Source organism: Peromyscus californicus, unplaced genomic scaffold, assembly GCF_007827085.1.
Source record: "Peromyscus californicus insignis strain IS unplaced genomic scaffold, ASM782708v3 Scaffold_4__1_contigs__length_199733344, whole genome shotgun sequence".
Lineage (NCBI taxonomy): Eukaryota > Metazoa > Chordata > Mammalia > Rodentia > Cricetidae > Peromyscus > Peromyscus californicus.
The window spans coordinates 196,934,813-196,951,022 of record NW_026294562.1 but is presented as its reverse complement, the minus strand read 5'-3'; the positions used below and the strand labels follow the sequence as shown (position 1 = coordinate 196,951,022).

At 37.7% G+C, this 16,210-nt stretch overlaps 1 protein-coding gene across 1 annotated transcript in view; it reads right to left on the bottom strand.

Moving 5' to 3' along the window:
• The window catches only part of LOC128124329 (vomeronasal type-2 receptor 116-like), a 51,771-nt gene that overhangs the window by 14,826 nt on the left and 20,735 nt on the right, over positions 1 to 16,210 (bottom strand). The window contains exon 2 of the mRNA XM_052760473.1: positions 8,868 to 9,047. Within this exon, the coding sequence (XP_052616433.1) occupies positions 8,868 to 9,047 (180 nt within the window). The remainder of the gene's footprint in view (positions 1 to 8,867; positions 9,048 to 16,210) is intronic.

Here is a 16,210-nt window from a genome sequence, read left to right as displayed (position 1 = left end):
CACAATGGAATACTACTCAGCAGAAAAAAACAATGGCATCATGAGGTTTGCAGACAAATGGATGGATCTAGAAAAAATCATCCTGAGTGAGGTAACCCAGACTCAGAAAGACAAACATGGTATGTACTCACTCATAGCAGGATACTAGACATGAAACAAGGATGAATTGTCTGCTACTCACATCACCAGGGAGGCTACCCGGAAAACAGGACCCCAAGAAAGACACAGGGATCGCCCAATGACAGAGAAATGGAATGAGATCTACATGAACAGCCTGGACATGAGTGGGGGTAATGAAAGGTGAGGGTCGAGGGAAAGAGAGCTTGGGGGAGCGGGAGATCCCAGCTGGATCAACAACAGAGAGGGAGAACAAGGAATAGGAGACCATGGTAAATGAAGACCACATGAGAACAGGAAGAAGCAAAGTGCTAGAGAGGCCCACAGAAATCCACAAAGATACCCACACAACAGACTGCCGGCAATGGTCGAGAGACAGCCCGAACTGACCTACCCTGGTGATGGGATGGCCAAACACCCTAATTGTTGTGCTAGAAACCTCATCCAACTACTGAGGGATCTGGATGCAGAGATCCATGACTAGGCCCTGGGTGGATCTCTGGGAGTCCAATCAACGAGAATGAGGAGGGTTTATATGAGCGAGAATTGTTGAGACCAAGGTTGGATAAAGCACAGGGACAAATAGCCAAATGAATGGAAACACATGAACTATGAACCAATGGCTGAGGGGTCCACACTGGATCAGGCCCTCCGAATGGGTGAGACAGTTGATTGGCTTGATCTGTTTGGGAGGCATCCAGGCAGTGGGACCAGATCTTGTGCTCATTGCATGAGTTGGCTGTTTGAAACCTGGGGCCTATGCAGGATTGTTTGGCTTGGCCTGGGAGGAGGGTACTAGACCTACCTGGACTGAGTCTACCAGGTTGACCTCAGTCTGTGGGGAAGGCTTTGCCCTGGAGGATATGGGAATGGGGGGGGGGGCGTTGGGGGGAAGGTGAGGGGGACGGGAGGGGGGAGAACAAGGGAATCCGTGACTGATATGTAGAACTGAATTGTATTGCAAAATAAATTAAAGTAAATTTAAAAAAAAAAAGAAAGGGAAATAAAAAAGGATAGAAATAGAAAAAAAAAAAAAAAAAAAAACTATATGTAGTCAAGAGATATCCTATGTCTTGGCCTGCTGGCAATCGGGACAAATCTCTCCCACTTGCATCCCCCAAGTAAACACACAGAGGCTTATATTAATTATAACTGCATGGCTATTGCTCAATGTTTTTGCTAGCTAGCTCCTATTTCTTAAATTAGCCCATAACTGTTAATCTAAGTATCACCACATATTCTGTGACTTTACCTGTGTCCCATTACATGTTGCTTCTTGGGTGACTTGCTGACGTCTCTCCCGTGCCTTCTTCCTGACTTTCTTTTTGAATTTCCTGCCTGCCTCTAAGCTGCATTGCCATAAGCCAAATGGCTTTATTTATCAACCAATCAGAGCAACACATATTTGCAGCATACAGAAAGACATTCCTCTATCACCTATTTGTTAATGGAAGGTACCAGAGGAAAAGTTCATTCTCTCAGAAATAACTGGCTGGATTCTGGTAACAAACCTTCACCAGGCTACTCCCCTGGGTACCATAAAACTTTCTGAGTTGTTCAGACCAAGGTTTGTTATACCTATGCTTGACACATTAGCATGGCATATCTCAGTGATATTCCAGGATTGTGTTAAAGTTAATAAAAAACAGAGAGCCCTTACCCAGGAAGGGGTCCAAATGAAAGACCAACACCCAGTAAAACTTTGGAAAAACTGACTTCAACCAAGATCTGGCTTACTGGGAAAGGGAAAAATACTTACAACTTTCTTAAAGATACCACTTTTGAGTGGTTAGAAGTGTTTCCCACATAGACTAAAACTGTTTGAATAGTAGCTAAAAGCTAAGGCATGAATAGCTGCTCCAATTTGGCTTCCTTGTAGCAATAGGGTCCAACAATATCCTGATTTTCATAGCCCAAACCCTCTTAATTAATAGCTATGGATATAGACATAGAGCAGAAACTTCACTGTGTATCTAGACCTCAGAATTCTGAGCTGGCAGAAAGAATGAACAGGATATCAAATGAAACTCTAAAAAAAAAATCTCATTAGAATCCAGAAAAAGATGGCTAGGCTTCCTCCTTTACTATGCCTCAGTTTACTGCTCTCCATATAGGGAAGGATTAAGTACCTATGAGATTAGATTTGGAATTATATATTGCCCACCTGCTTCACCAGCTCAGAGAGAAGTAGTTGACAAAATTATGTAACCATTCCTTTACCAAGTCACTAAAGGCGTTCCAGTTCTCCATACAGGCTATTCACTGAATTATCTGAGATATCAGCCATCTTCTGAGTCCACCACCAATTTCACCTTGCTTAAGTAGATCTATAACCTCTGTGTCAAGTGAGTAGCCAAAGGGACACTGGAGCTAATCTGTTAAAGACCCTACAAGGTCATTCTCTCTACTCCTCTGGTGGTGAATGTAGGCGCTCTTACATCATAAACCTACCACACCCAGATAAAGAAAGTGGAAGTCACAGATGATATTCTCAAATGGAATGTCTCTGAACTATGTATGCATTAATAATAAGGTTTCATTGGTCCTCAGGTTGTTGCACTTCCTGCTCTTATAACTCTTACTGAATCTTGTGTTTTTCACTAAGGGTATAAACATAGGGTCACAGTCAAAGCCTCATTGCTCTCTGGGCTGGACTGGAGAATGAGGATGACAGATACATGGAATGTATTATCTGATGTGACTACAGACCAGGAAGCAACATTTATCTCATCTTAACCTTTACTTGCTGATGTCTACTTTAAGTGTTTGGATGTACTGGAGAAATGAAGGATGTGAGAGTTTATCTTTTTAGATAGTAATACAGAGTTTACAATTCCATGCATTCCCTGTGGCTTTGTACCCTAATTGCCAGCATCAAGGAGATTTCTATTGTAAACTGGAAAGTCCTAAAACAATTGATTTAAAAACATCTGGTCACTGGGAAATAGGAATAACCTAAGCAATCAGACTATATTCTGCAGGTGGGACCTTAGGGGTGGAGTTAATCATTTCCATCCAAAATCAGCCAGAATTGCTGGTTATGCTTAGACCATGCCCTCATACTACAAAGGGATATGAATTAAACAGACTGTCATCCCATTGACTGACATACTTACAGTGACTCAGGGTAGCCTTAATTAACATTAGGAGACTTACAAAAAACAAAGAAATCTAATATCCCAAATTTTTAACCTACAGGCTTTTCCTTATTTGGATAGCTGATATTCAGCCTATAGAGGAACATTAAGAGTTCCTGTTTCTGAACTATAGTACAGTTAGATTCTTTTGCAGAAATGTTCCCACAAAATTGGAGAGGCTTAGAGTTCTCATGAAATATAGGAAAGTATGTATGGATTTGGGAGAAAACAGGTTTCTCTTTACTAATTGATCAGGAGAAATTCTTGTCATGGTTGTGAAAATGTTTGATCCCCCTGGCAAATTACTCTGCTATCAGCACTGGGAGAGCATCTAACTCTCATTCTGATTGGATCATAAACTAAAATAGTCATGATTTGGCTCATTCCCTGAGAACAGTGGTGAATGTAGCAGTGCCCAAGTCCTTAGTAGGCCTCCAGAGCTTACCACAACTGACTGGATGGTGGAAGTGCCATTCAGCTTGTAAAGCTCAGCAAATGGACAGCACCACCTGATGAAAATGAAAACAACACACGTAGTTTTCAGAAAGATTCTAAATGTATTAAACTTGCTTTTTGCTTCTGTAGTTCCAATTCCAGCTACCTGTTCTTGTTAACTGACGTATTTTAACACAGAACATGTATTTTGTACTTAAAAGCTCATCCTGAGAAAGTCTCCATGGCACCCTGGGATTCTGATCATCTAGTATAGTTCCAGGCTGGCTTAGAAAGGTTTTATATTGGCTTAAATCATGTTCCAAAATTCTTCTCTGGTGAACATCCTAAATACTAAATTGTATACATAAAACCAGGAATAAAAATTAGTTGATATTATCCAGTTACGAGCCCTGCAAGGCGCAAAAATAACTGACCTAATAAAACATGACCTCTGATGCAATAGCAAAAGAAATATTACACAAATATTCAAATAATTTTCTATTTGGATCGAGGACATGTTCCATGAGAAGAAACTCATTCATAGCATGTTTATTTGGAACACAAAAGAGACCATAGGCCCAAGGAGAGAATATAATACTATTCTGCTAAATGGAATAGAATTAGTATGACTCCTAATAATTTATTTGTCAAACCGTAGATCAGAACATTGATCCATTTTTGTCACAGAAACCTCTCCTGATCATTTTGGAGAGAATTAGGCACATGATAATGCTCAGCTTCAGAGGAAGAATACATATTATTCTCAGGCACAGAAATTTCTGTCATCTTCCAGAGGTTGTAGATAATTAAAAGATAATTATTTTCCAGAAAGAACAGAGTAATTGTGGATACAAATGCATAGTTTCAGTGACACCAGATCTGCAAAAGGTTATGCTAGGAAAAAGTTCTCAAGCATAGAGAAGAGAGTTTTGTGTGAAATCTCACTACTAACCACAGGGCTTTTGCATTTGATAGGTTTTGTGACAGAAAATTAATTTCAAAGTTTGCCCTTTGATAATTTTACCACAGTCCAGAGAAGTTCCAGTCCTAAGAGTAATTCAACACATAAACAGGACTCTTTGGCGATAAAAGAAGAAATTTCAAACTTAGATGAATAGAATGGTTAGTATGGAGGAGTACATATGGAAGGAGTTAGGGGAGGCATGAATATAATCAAAACACCCTGTATTTAAGTTCTCAATTAATTGATGAAATATTTAAAGACACCAAGAAAGCAGCCAGACACACCAAAATGATAAATCAAAGAACTGCAGATACTGGAAGGAAATTGAGCACAAAATCCCTCAATAGTGGAAACCAAGAAAAAAGAGTGGAAACCAAGTTTTCTCTTCTATAAATATGTAGCTTTAAATGTGTGTATATATGTATTTATGCATACACACATACACGATACTTTTTGAGAGTTTCATGCATGTATGTACTCTCATGAACCTATTATAGTTCATAATCCCTGCTATATTTTCCATGAAAAAAACAGCACAATTGCTCAAAGCATCCAAACAGTAAGCAAAGATAAGGGGTAGAAACGATAATCACCACATGTGATCAGTTTATGTTGGATCTCTGTTTCTTACAATAGCATACCAAAATTTATGTACAGTTCATGCATGGACACTTAAAATGTTTTTGCAGCATGAACACTATACTGTTAGGGTTTAAAAATGAAGCGAGGGCTGGAGAGATGGCTCAGCCATTAAAGGCTAGGCTCACAACCAAAAAATGAAAGCAAAACAAAACAAAACACTGAGATAGCTGTGGAGTAAACCATACAGGTTGCCTAGAAGCCAGCAATGAGGGAGAGAAGTAAGAAAGCCAAGCTTAAACTGTTGAGTTAAGCAAAAATGGAGGTCAGACACAGATTGAGAAGAAGCCACATGGCAGGGAAGATGCCTTCAGAGAAAGAGAAAGAGAGCCCAAGATATCAAAGAAGCATAGTTAGGATCTGTCCAGAATCCAAAAGAGAGAAACAAAAAGGAAACAAAAACAAATTAGATTTTTCTGAATCAGCGCTCAGTTGTGTTCAAAATCAAGAAAACTTATGACACAATCAAGTACTTAAATTTGAGATGGGGATATTTGAGAATTTCTATGCAAAATTTTAAACCTATCTCCTATGTATTAGTTAAAATTGACTTTGGATTTTAATATATTTGATGTATATTTACTTTTAAAAAATTTCACTAATTTGAAAACCTTAAGAAACTGGCAAAAAATGATTAGAAATAAAAATAGAAGATTCTGACTCTTCAAAATATGATGTGAAGTATTGTCAGTGGATGATAACTGTAGAAGATATACAGTCATATTCAAAGGCTTAGAAATTTGAGAATATGTTCTAGGAATTCCTGAATTGCATAATTTCCACTGGAAATCAGATACATCATTATTTATTTATTCAATTACACTAGATACAAGAGTGGAATTGGATAATTTAATATTTTTTTTTTTTTTTTTTTTTTTTTTTTTTTTTTGGTTTTTCGAGACAGGGTTTCTCTGTGTAGCTTTGCGCCTGTCCTGGAACTCACTTGGTAGCCCAGGCTGGCCTCGAACTCACAGAGATCCGCCTGGCTCTGCCTCCCGAGTGCTGGGATTAAAGGCGTGCGCCACCACCGCCCGGCTGGATAATTTAATATTTTTAATCTCGTCAGACAAAAATCAATCTAAAATATCTGAATTATTACTGAATGTGAATTCAGTGGTAGATAGACACATGTATTTCAGGAAGTGACACATTGAGAGAAATTTAAAAGAATCACCATAGTGGTAACACTGACAGCCTTCAGCACTCACTTTGTGAGACCCTGAAAAACATTCTTACACAAGGTAGGTTGGTGTATCTGATTAACTTCCTGTATGTTTGTTTCTGGCTGTGATATAATATATCTGGGAAGATTACACATTTATTGTGAAACACCCTAAGAAAAAGAGGATAGCAAGTAAGATCTCAGCACTTATGAGAAGTACATACTGAGGATGAGAAAAACGCAGTGGCTAAACCAGAACAAACAGCAAAGAAGGGCTTTAAAAATAAATTAATGCAGTCCCCATAGACCTTTACAAAAGGATGTAGAGAGCATTCAGTGATCACTCTACCCATATGAAAAGAAAAGCTCATAAACCTTCAATTCATTGAAAGAGGGACATCAATCATGAGACCACAGGCAATAATGGAGAGAAGATCTCAGAATCATGACAGATTTAGGAGTAGAGACATTTTTACTGGTAATACACAGACCTCCGGAGGACACATGAGGAAAAACACACAAGGTGACTTTGTCTGTCTGAGTTATGCTCCAGAAAATTGATAATTATATCCCTTTATTTTTTTCAATTCCAGAAAAAATAAAATGTATATATATTTTCAAAAATAAATGAAGTATTAAAAAAACTTAGAACAAGCATCCCACTGCAAAATATTTTAGAATAAGCTGCAAGAAAATGCTTTTGCTTATGATGTATGAAACTGCACACAAAATGGAATATAATTTATTAAAAGAAAAAAACTGTTAACATCTAAATTGTGCAAGACAATATTCATATGACACATGAATTTATATCACCTTATTAACATAAAAAATGTTTGTAGAGTTGTAGTAAGCTACTTTGATATATCAAGTCAGTCACATTTTTAAGTAAATGGGAAGGATATGTTCTTCATGTCATACACTTCTAGAGACAATACCAATTTTAATTTGGAAGGATAACAGCCACCATGTATAACAGGATTTGCAATATGGGACAAAATATGGTTCACCCAGGGCAAAATTAGCACTGATTATGGTCTGAGTTTGATCTCAACACATACATGGTGGGAGGTGAAGTTATCCTCTCACAGATGGTCTCTCACCTGCATGTGAGAACTGAGGCATAAGTGTACATGGACACACACAAACATTGTGGTAAAAATGCTTTGAAAAGTCTGTACCATGTGCATTCTAATAGACTACATCATGTTGCCTATAAAAGATAACTTACATTAATTGGAATAAATTTTTAATGTTCATATATCATATTATCTGAACAGTTATGATAGTCTTAAAGTAAAATCCAGTTAGAAATTTGGAACACACAAAAACCAATATAGTGGAGCTAAATTCCTGCCCACCGCATATATGATTTGTAATCTTGATAACTAAGATGATTATTTCTAAACATGTAAAAATGCAGAAACAATTGAAAAGAGACAAAGAGACAGAGCCTTAGAGAGATGACACATTCACTCTTTGAACATATATATGCACTCTCACACTATAATAAATGATGCATTCAGAAGCCATACAAAATGATGTTAGTTTAGAGATACATACACTTCTTGTACCCCAACATGTGTGAAAAAAACTTAGGAAAATATACAGTGGTAGAATTTGAGGGAGAAAAGGAAAGGTGGAAAGTCATACATATTAATCTTTTGTAGTAACAAAAAATATTTCCCTGTCACAAATTTAGTTTGATTTTATTTCTGACTTAATACAAAACAGTCCTATGTGGCTACAATCATATTTAATTGTCTTATGAACACACTCATGAAAATGAGATAAAAAAAACTTATTTAAGATGCATGGAGCAAACATGTAAAAGGGAAAATCTGTCTGAGAGTAAAATATTAGCAAATAATTAATGTAACTTAAAAAAATCTTGAAGACAGGAAGAGGTATTTTGACAACAAAGAAGTATTACCAACTTCTAAATCTGACACCCTTACTCCTAAATCAGTGGCCTCTTACACACGCAAACTTGTGAATCTACCATCACATCCCTTCATAGTAACAGCTTTTGGGGACATTGCATCTTTTCACAAGATAACATAAAGACTTCTAGATTGCACTGGAGAGCCAGGTCAAATCTTGATAAAACCATCTTCCCTCCGAAGACCTAACATGAGAAACAAGTGGCTGTAAAGTCATGGCCAACCAAGATGGAAAGATTATAATTGTCATATTAAGAAACACTAATTAGTAAACAAACAAGCAACCTTATTGTATCATCATTGAGAAAAGAAAAGTAAATGAAGAGTGACATACAATTAAATTAGGAATTTTGGATTGGAAAAGGGTTTTTCATGATAAAAATAACAAGTATAGAAGCTTGAATCCAAATATCACCTGGGTCATTTTTAACATGAAATCTGAAACAGGATAAATGAACAACAACACTTACTGTATGCGAAAGTCAGTGTAAATGTACGGCAGATTAGGATGTGGAACTTTGTTACCTGCGTAGAAAGTATGAACTGGGAAAAATACACCAATGACCACATCTCCTTCACGGTGAAAATCTTCTTTGTTTCTGACATAACAGTCAGAGGAGCTATAGGCATGACTGTGATTAAACAAGATCCTGATAATAATAGCAAAAAGAAAACATCTTATTAACACATGTGTCTGCTCAGACATCAGTCTGATGGATCCAGATCTCATAGTGTCCTGCAGGTTTATACTTAGCTCAAGTGTTTGTGACTATATGTGCTTCTAACTTTGTTGATGAGTGAGGTTGTCACAGTAATCACTCTGAGCACTTTCTTATACAATCTCCACTGCCACTGAGAATTCTGGAACTCTTTCTACCCTTGGGCTCTGCACCTGAGGCCCTGTACTCAGGTAAAAAACAAGCTGGAAAATATGTTTGTAAATTTTCTTCTGTATCCGCAGGCATCATGATTTCAGCTAAAGCAACAGGCAGTAAGAGCTCAGGGATTAAGTCCTCTTTGGCCAATTTCATTACAAAAATGAAACAAGAAACTTTTCATATGAAAACAACTGAGATTGTTGTAAACAGCCTACATAAGAGGATGCCATTCTAATTTTAGTGGGAAAGAGTAGGGGCCAAACTCCCAAGAGGGACAAAACCCTCCAAAATGATTTCATGATTTCCCAAACCAAAGTATCAGTGGATTCTACCTTGCTTAATGTCTGTGTTTCAGAGTTTCATTCCTTCTGTGATATATCTACATATACATATTAATATAATGTCCACATCCAGTACAATCCACTTACTTCTCACTTTGAGAAAATTAATAGTTCTGCTAAATTATTCAGTTCCAAATGGGCCACTTGATTGAGTAATGAATTTTTTTGTTCAGATTCTGGACTTTGAGCTACTGTGCCATTGCTTTCCTAATTAATTCTAAGTAAATCACTGAATAGGTACGTTGTTCTAGTCCATACCTGTATCGAGTGATGTGGCTTTTCCAGCTACTTTTCTGAGAACATGGGGATAATAGAAAATCCTTCTCTTTTCTGTATAAAAGGTAATATGGTGATATTTTATTTGTACTGAAATGTGATTTTATTTGTAAATAAAGTTGCCTGGGGGTCATAGCAGAGCTTGGCATTCATGGTGCATGCCTTTAATTCCAGCACTCGGTAGGCAGAGCTAGGTAGATCGCTGTGTGGTCAAGGATACAGCCAGCATTGGAGACACACGCCTTTAATCTCAATACCAACCTTAGAAGACCTGGAGGTCTGTACAGACAGGTAGTGACGAGGTGGTCATGTGGTTGGGTTAACAACCAATGAGAAGGCAGAACAGAAAGTCTACATAAAGACAAACACACAGGAGGTAAGTCTCTCTTGGCTGAAGAGGATCTCTGAAGCAGCAAGGGTAAGGCTCTTAGCTCTGACCTCTTGGGCTTTTTTTTTATATTGGCTCTGTGTTTCTTATTTAATAAGATGGTTACTTCTACAGCATAATAATGTAAAACCCTCTAAATGTATCCTTCACCTAATACACAAAAGCTGTGATAAGGAGGGCTCTATTTCCCAGTTCACAAGATAAGGTAACACAGGGAAAGTACTTTGTATTATGTTGCATTAGTGAATTGATTCTCCAAACCATATATAAGCTCCTTGAGGAAATGATGGAAAAGTGAAGTGAAAAAAAAAACACAGGTATTATTCTGAGGATTGATAACCATTATTTCTTTCTGAGTCATATGAAGGAGAAGGCAGACTGAATCATCTGAAATAACCCACTTGGAATTGAAATTAGGAAATTCCTCCATCACTTTTGCATAGAAAAATATCACTTGTCAATAACAGAAAGTAAGATGAACCGAGATAACCGAAGAGGATATGTGGATGTTGTATAATGTCCCGTAAGGGATGTGCTACTTACACACAACATTCTTTGGACTTTATCACATAGATCCTAAGATGTGTTGGTTTTTATTTTAGCTTATATTTTGCTTTATGTCTTAGAAGCTCATTATTTTCTAATGAGAGAAAGAAATCAAGTGGTTTTTTTTCTTTTTTTAAAGCAAGTAGTTTATTTATTTATTTATGTTTTTTTGAGACAGGGTTTCTCTGTGTAGCTTTGTGCCTTTCCAGGATTTCTCTCTGTAGACCAGGCTGGCCTTGAACTCACAAAGATCTGCCTGCCTCTAACTCTTGAGTGCTGGAATTAAAGGCATGTACCACCACCATCCAGCTCAAGTGGATTTTAATATGAGGGAAGATTGAGTGGAACTGGAATGAGTGGAGGAGGGATGGAAAATTATGATCAGGATATATTGTATGAGAAAAGATCATATTTTTATTAAAACTTGGAAAATTAAAAAGAAGAAAGTGTAGCATGTATCTTAAAAGGTCTTATTAATAAAAATGAACCTGGAGCCAGGTATTGGGGTGAACACTGAAAGACCAGAGAGACAGAACAGGCCTCAGCCAATCCTGTTTCCTCCAACTGGAAGCATCTGAGTCCTCATCTGGAATGAATCTCAGCTGAACTGCTGCTAAAAGCCTAAAAGCTTAACCAGGGTCTAGTAGGAGGCCTAGTTCCTCATGAGTTATATACCTTTCTGCTTCCTGCCATCACTTCCTGGGATTAAAGGTATGTGTCACCATGCCTGGCTGGTGGCTTTGAATTCAGAGATCTGGATGGATCTCTGCCTCCAGAATGCTAGTATTAAAGGTGTGTGTGTGTGTGTGTGTGTGTGTGTGTGTGTGTGTGTGTGTGCGCGCCACCATTTTCTGGCCTCTATGTCTAATAGTGGCTGTTCTGTTCTCTGACCCCAGAAAGGTTATTAGGGTACACAATATATTGGGGGACACAATATTACCCCAAGAAAGCAAAATAATTTCACTTTAATGGATTAGATACTTATTCTTTTTATGGATTTGCCTATCCAGACATAATGCACATATCAAAACTAACATCTAGTACTTTATTGAATACCATATCCACCATCATGGTATTCCACACATTATTTCTTTGTGTGTATTTATTTCTTTTTGTTTTAAAATCCCAATCAGTTTTCTCTCCCTCCCCTCTCCCCACATCCTCCCACTCCTGAACAGACCCCTCCAGTATTCCTCCACTGTTTCTCTTCAGATACATGTTGGTCCACCATGCATGTCAGACAGCTATGGTATAAAAAGTTATAGTAAGACTGAGCAATTCCTCTTCTATTAAAGATAGAGGAGGCAATCAAGTAGGAGTAATGGGTTTCAAAATCAGGCAACAGAATCAGAGACAGACCCTCATCCCACTGTTAGTAGTTCCGCAAGAAGACTAAGCTACACAACTGTAACATGTATGCAGATGGATTAGATCAGTCCCCTGCAGTGGAGTACTGGGAGAGACAACTGGAGTCTGGGGCATCTCTGTGATGATCTAGAACCTAGAGCAATGGAAACTCTCAGAAATCGATGAGGATGTCTCTAAGACTCTTAGCAATAGGGGATATTGGGCCTAAACCAGTCATCTCCTATAACCAGACAAGAATTTCATGGGGGGATGCTCGGACACCAACAGAGCATTATTTCTTACCAAGAAACTGTCTTCACAGGCAGAAAATTACAACATTAGGCCCATATTCGTGAAATTCACTAGTCTCAATATGGCTTCCACCATCCCTCATTAGGCAGCATGTAATGGTGAAATGGCCTTTCCAATTAGGATACATTTATGTGGTGTTTGCTTTGTGGGCTGTGACAGTGCTCTCCAGGAGGTGGTGTTTGCTTTTAATCAGGATCCAGTATATTGTATGCTTTCTTTCTCAGCCATCATTTATGGGTCAAGGAATTATGGGGTAGAAATTAGAATGTTTCCATTCCATATCACTTCTAGTGATACAGGAAGTAATGCTTATTGCTGCCATGAACTGATAGTTTGCTGTCCTAAAAATGTGATTTTAGGAGCTGGAGTACTACTCCCTGGAGACACAATATATATTTCTCCAAATTAGAACCTTATATGTCACCCTTTTCAATTTGAGCTTGCAAGGCCCTTATTGAGTAGGCTACTATAGGATTAACAGTGCTAAGAGATGTGATTGGTCCACACTACTGAGGAACTATTCCATTGTTTTTCTATAATGAAGGTATAGAAGATTATACTTGGATTAAAGCAGATCCCTTAGGACTATGGTCTGTGTTGCCATGTCCTGGGATTAATGCCAGTGGAAAACTAAAACTAAAACTAATCCATGTCCGATGATACAGAGCCCATGACTTTCAGAGTGAAGATAGATATCACACCATTAAGGGAAAGAAAAAAGACCTTTTTAGGTGCTTGGTTACTATGGGGAAAATAAATAATGAGTGGAAGTATAAGGTTATTAATAATATCTAAAACCACACGAACAGTTTCAGAAATGCAGACATTTTTTGTTAGAAACACCTTTCTGTGTATAAATATGAATATACTTTGGTATTTGTGATTTAATTCATTATTCCTCATATGTCATAAAAGTGTTTTATATATTCATGGTTTCTAATGTCATGAGAAAAAAAAGACTAAATGTTCCTCAAGGGACATCCCCATCTATTTTAAAATGATAATGATGCATTTGACATTATAAATGAGATTTTTGTATTATATTAGTTGGAGCATATGACCTGGCTATTGTTTTCATAACAAATAAATCATGACATAAAAAGATTTGATTGTGTGTCATGTTTATAGAATGAACTTTTGATGGTTAGGCTCTGTTTACTACTGGACTGTGCTGTGGGATGTCCTGTATGCTGTAAATATATGTTGCTATGATTGATTGATAAATAAAATGCTGATTGGCCAGTAGCCAGGCAGGAAGGATAGCTGGGTGGGACTGAGATAATTCCAACTACAAATAGTACCCAATGGGGTGGCAAGAGTTTCCACCTAAAACCTGAGAAAAAAGATTCTACAACAGAGCTAAAAACAGCTTCCTGGTTGTCTCTGTCAAGTTAGTGGCAGCCTGTGGGTTTGAGCTACTCTATGGTGGGTTTGTGGCATGCAGGCTTGACCTACGCTATGTTACACAGAGGTGTCTCCAAGCTGTGCACTATGCTGTGTGTTGGATATAGTTTTTGCTAGTTAAAAAAAGGGGGTTTCTGGGCTACATGCTGCTTAATGGAATCATAGACCCACTGCTTCTGAGAGTTGATAGCTCCTAGAGCTGGTGTTAAACATACCACCACCATGTTGAAAAGCTGAGGTGGGTGGAGCCAGCAGCCATAGCTGCAGTTTCAGTCTTAGAATGCTGCAGTTTAAAGCAATAGATTCAAAATAAGACAGATTCAGATGGGATAAACCTCTAAACAGTTTACAATGTATGTAAAAATGTACATAGGCTTGAAAGAGAGAAAAAATATATGCAGTTATATAGAGAAATAGTATTTAAAAATAAAGTCTTTAAAGTGACAGTAAAGGTAGTATAAATAAAAAGCCACATAAAGATGGATATTACATAGAGAATCTGGATTGTGTTGTCTTTGGGATTTTTAACTGTAGAGAGACATTTGATTATAAAGTCAGATGAGTTAAACCAATATGTATATTTTAAAGGTACCTTGACTTCAAAATTTGGATCTAAAGATATGTTGCTTTGGAAAGGAGGCTCTGCTTTTGTTTCCACAGAAAGCAAGAGGCTATGAATTTGTTCTAGATTAAGATACATCAGTTTAGACCAGCCAAGACCCCCTGAAATGTCTCTGATGACACCATGGCCCAGGTGATCCAACATCCAAAATGGTTTCAAGGCAACTGGAGCAGACAATACAGCCTCACCGACTACTCAAAAATCCTAAAATTTTCTTTATGCCCCCATATTAATACAGTGCCCTCACCCAGCCAGAAGTAGTATGAGAAGCTATGCCCAAATTCCCAAATATACAAAGCTGACTTTGGAGATGGAATTGGCTCACTCCTTCTCTAAACCCAAGCATATTCCTAAAAAAATAGAAAAAAAAAAGGTTGAGAGATTCTTGTGTCCCATATCAGAAAAGCCCTCTAGTGTGGGAAAGATAAAAACCAATATTTTTATTTAAAACAGGTTGATTATGAATAAAATCTCTTCCTAAAAAAGAAAAGGAGATAGTATAGATATCATAGGATGAAAGGATAGATTAATGAACCTACTGTTAAAGAGCAATAACTTCTTTAGAAATGTTTTACATTGCTATGGATTTAGTTTGAACTTAATTTTGTTATTATATATATATATATATATATATATATATATAATTTCTACTCCCATTTGAGGTATTATGTTTATGTAACTCATTTAGATTGTAATGGATAATTAAGAAATACAGATTAATAATTAGTTTTTTTATGATAGTCTGCTGTGGGATGTTCTGTATGGCAAATGTGTTGCTGATTAGTCAATAAATAAAACACTGATTGGCCATTGGCTAGGCAGGAAGTATAGGCGGGACAAGGAGGAGAATAAAGCTGGGAAGTGGAAGGCTGAGTCAGAGAGACACTGCCAGCCACCATGATGACAAACAGCATGTGAAGATGCCGGTAAACCACGAGCCACGTGGCAAGGTATAGATTAATGGAAACGGATTAATTTAAGCTGTAAGAACAGTTAGTAAGAAGCCTGCAACAGCCATACAGTTTGTAACCAATATAAGTCTCTGTGTTTACTTGGTCGGGTCTGAGTGGCTATGGGACTGGCAGGTGAGAGAGATTTGTCCTGACTGTTGGCCAGGCAGGAAAACTCTAGCTACAATAGTCAAAGTTGTAGCCACGTTAGTTAAGTTTTCTAGGTATACATAGATATATTTCAGATAGATAGGTAATCTTCAAACACTTCAAAGACCTACAGAATATGGCATTTAAAATGTTTTAAAAATTAGACTTTCTAGACAGTGAGACATGCCTGCTCCTGGCAGCACCAATTTACTTCAGATAGGAGGATGGACATTGAAGACACTCTGTATGGAGTTTATCTTCTTCTTGGCAAAAAGCCATTTGGGCAAGAAACTGTTCTTGCCTGGACTGCTTAATTGACTGGACATGCAGGACCCATAGGAAGGTGACCACAGAACTTTGTTTGGCAAAATGGTCATTCAGGTTCCTGCTTCACAGAGGAAACTGCCAGACATTCTACAGGACAAAGAGAAAAGTGACTGAGAGACTCTAGACCTATAGGCTGAAGACAGATGCCCCAATTTAACAGATGAACTTTAGATGACTGTTCAGGCTGCCAGCTGTCTCTGTCTACTCTCGCAAGACTCCCAAAAGTTGCTTGTGACCTTCTCCCATTTCTCAGGTAATATTATATTCTTCTG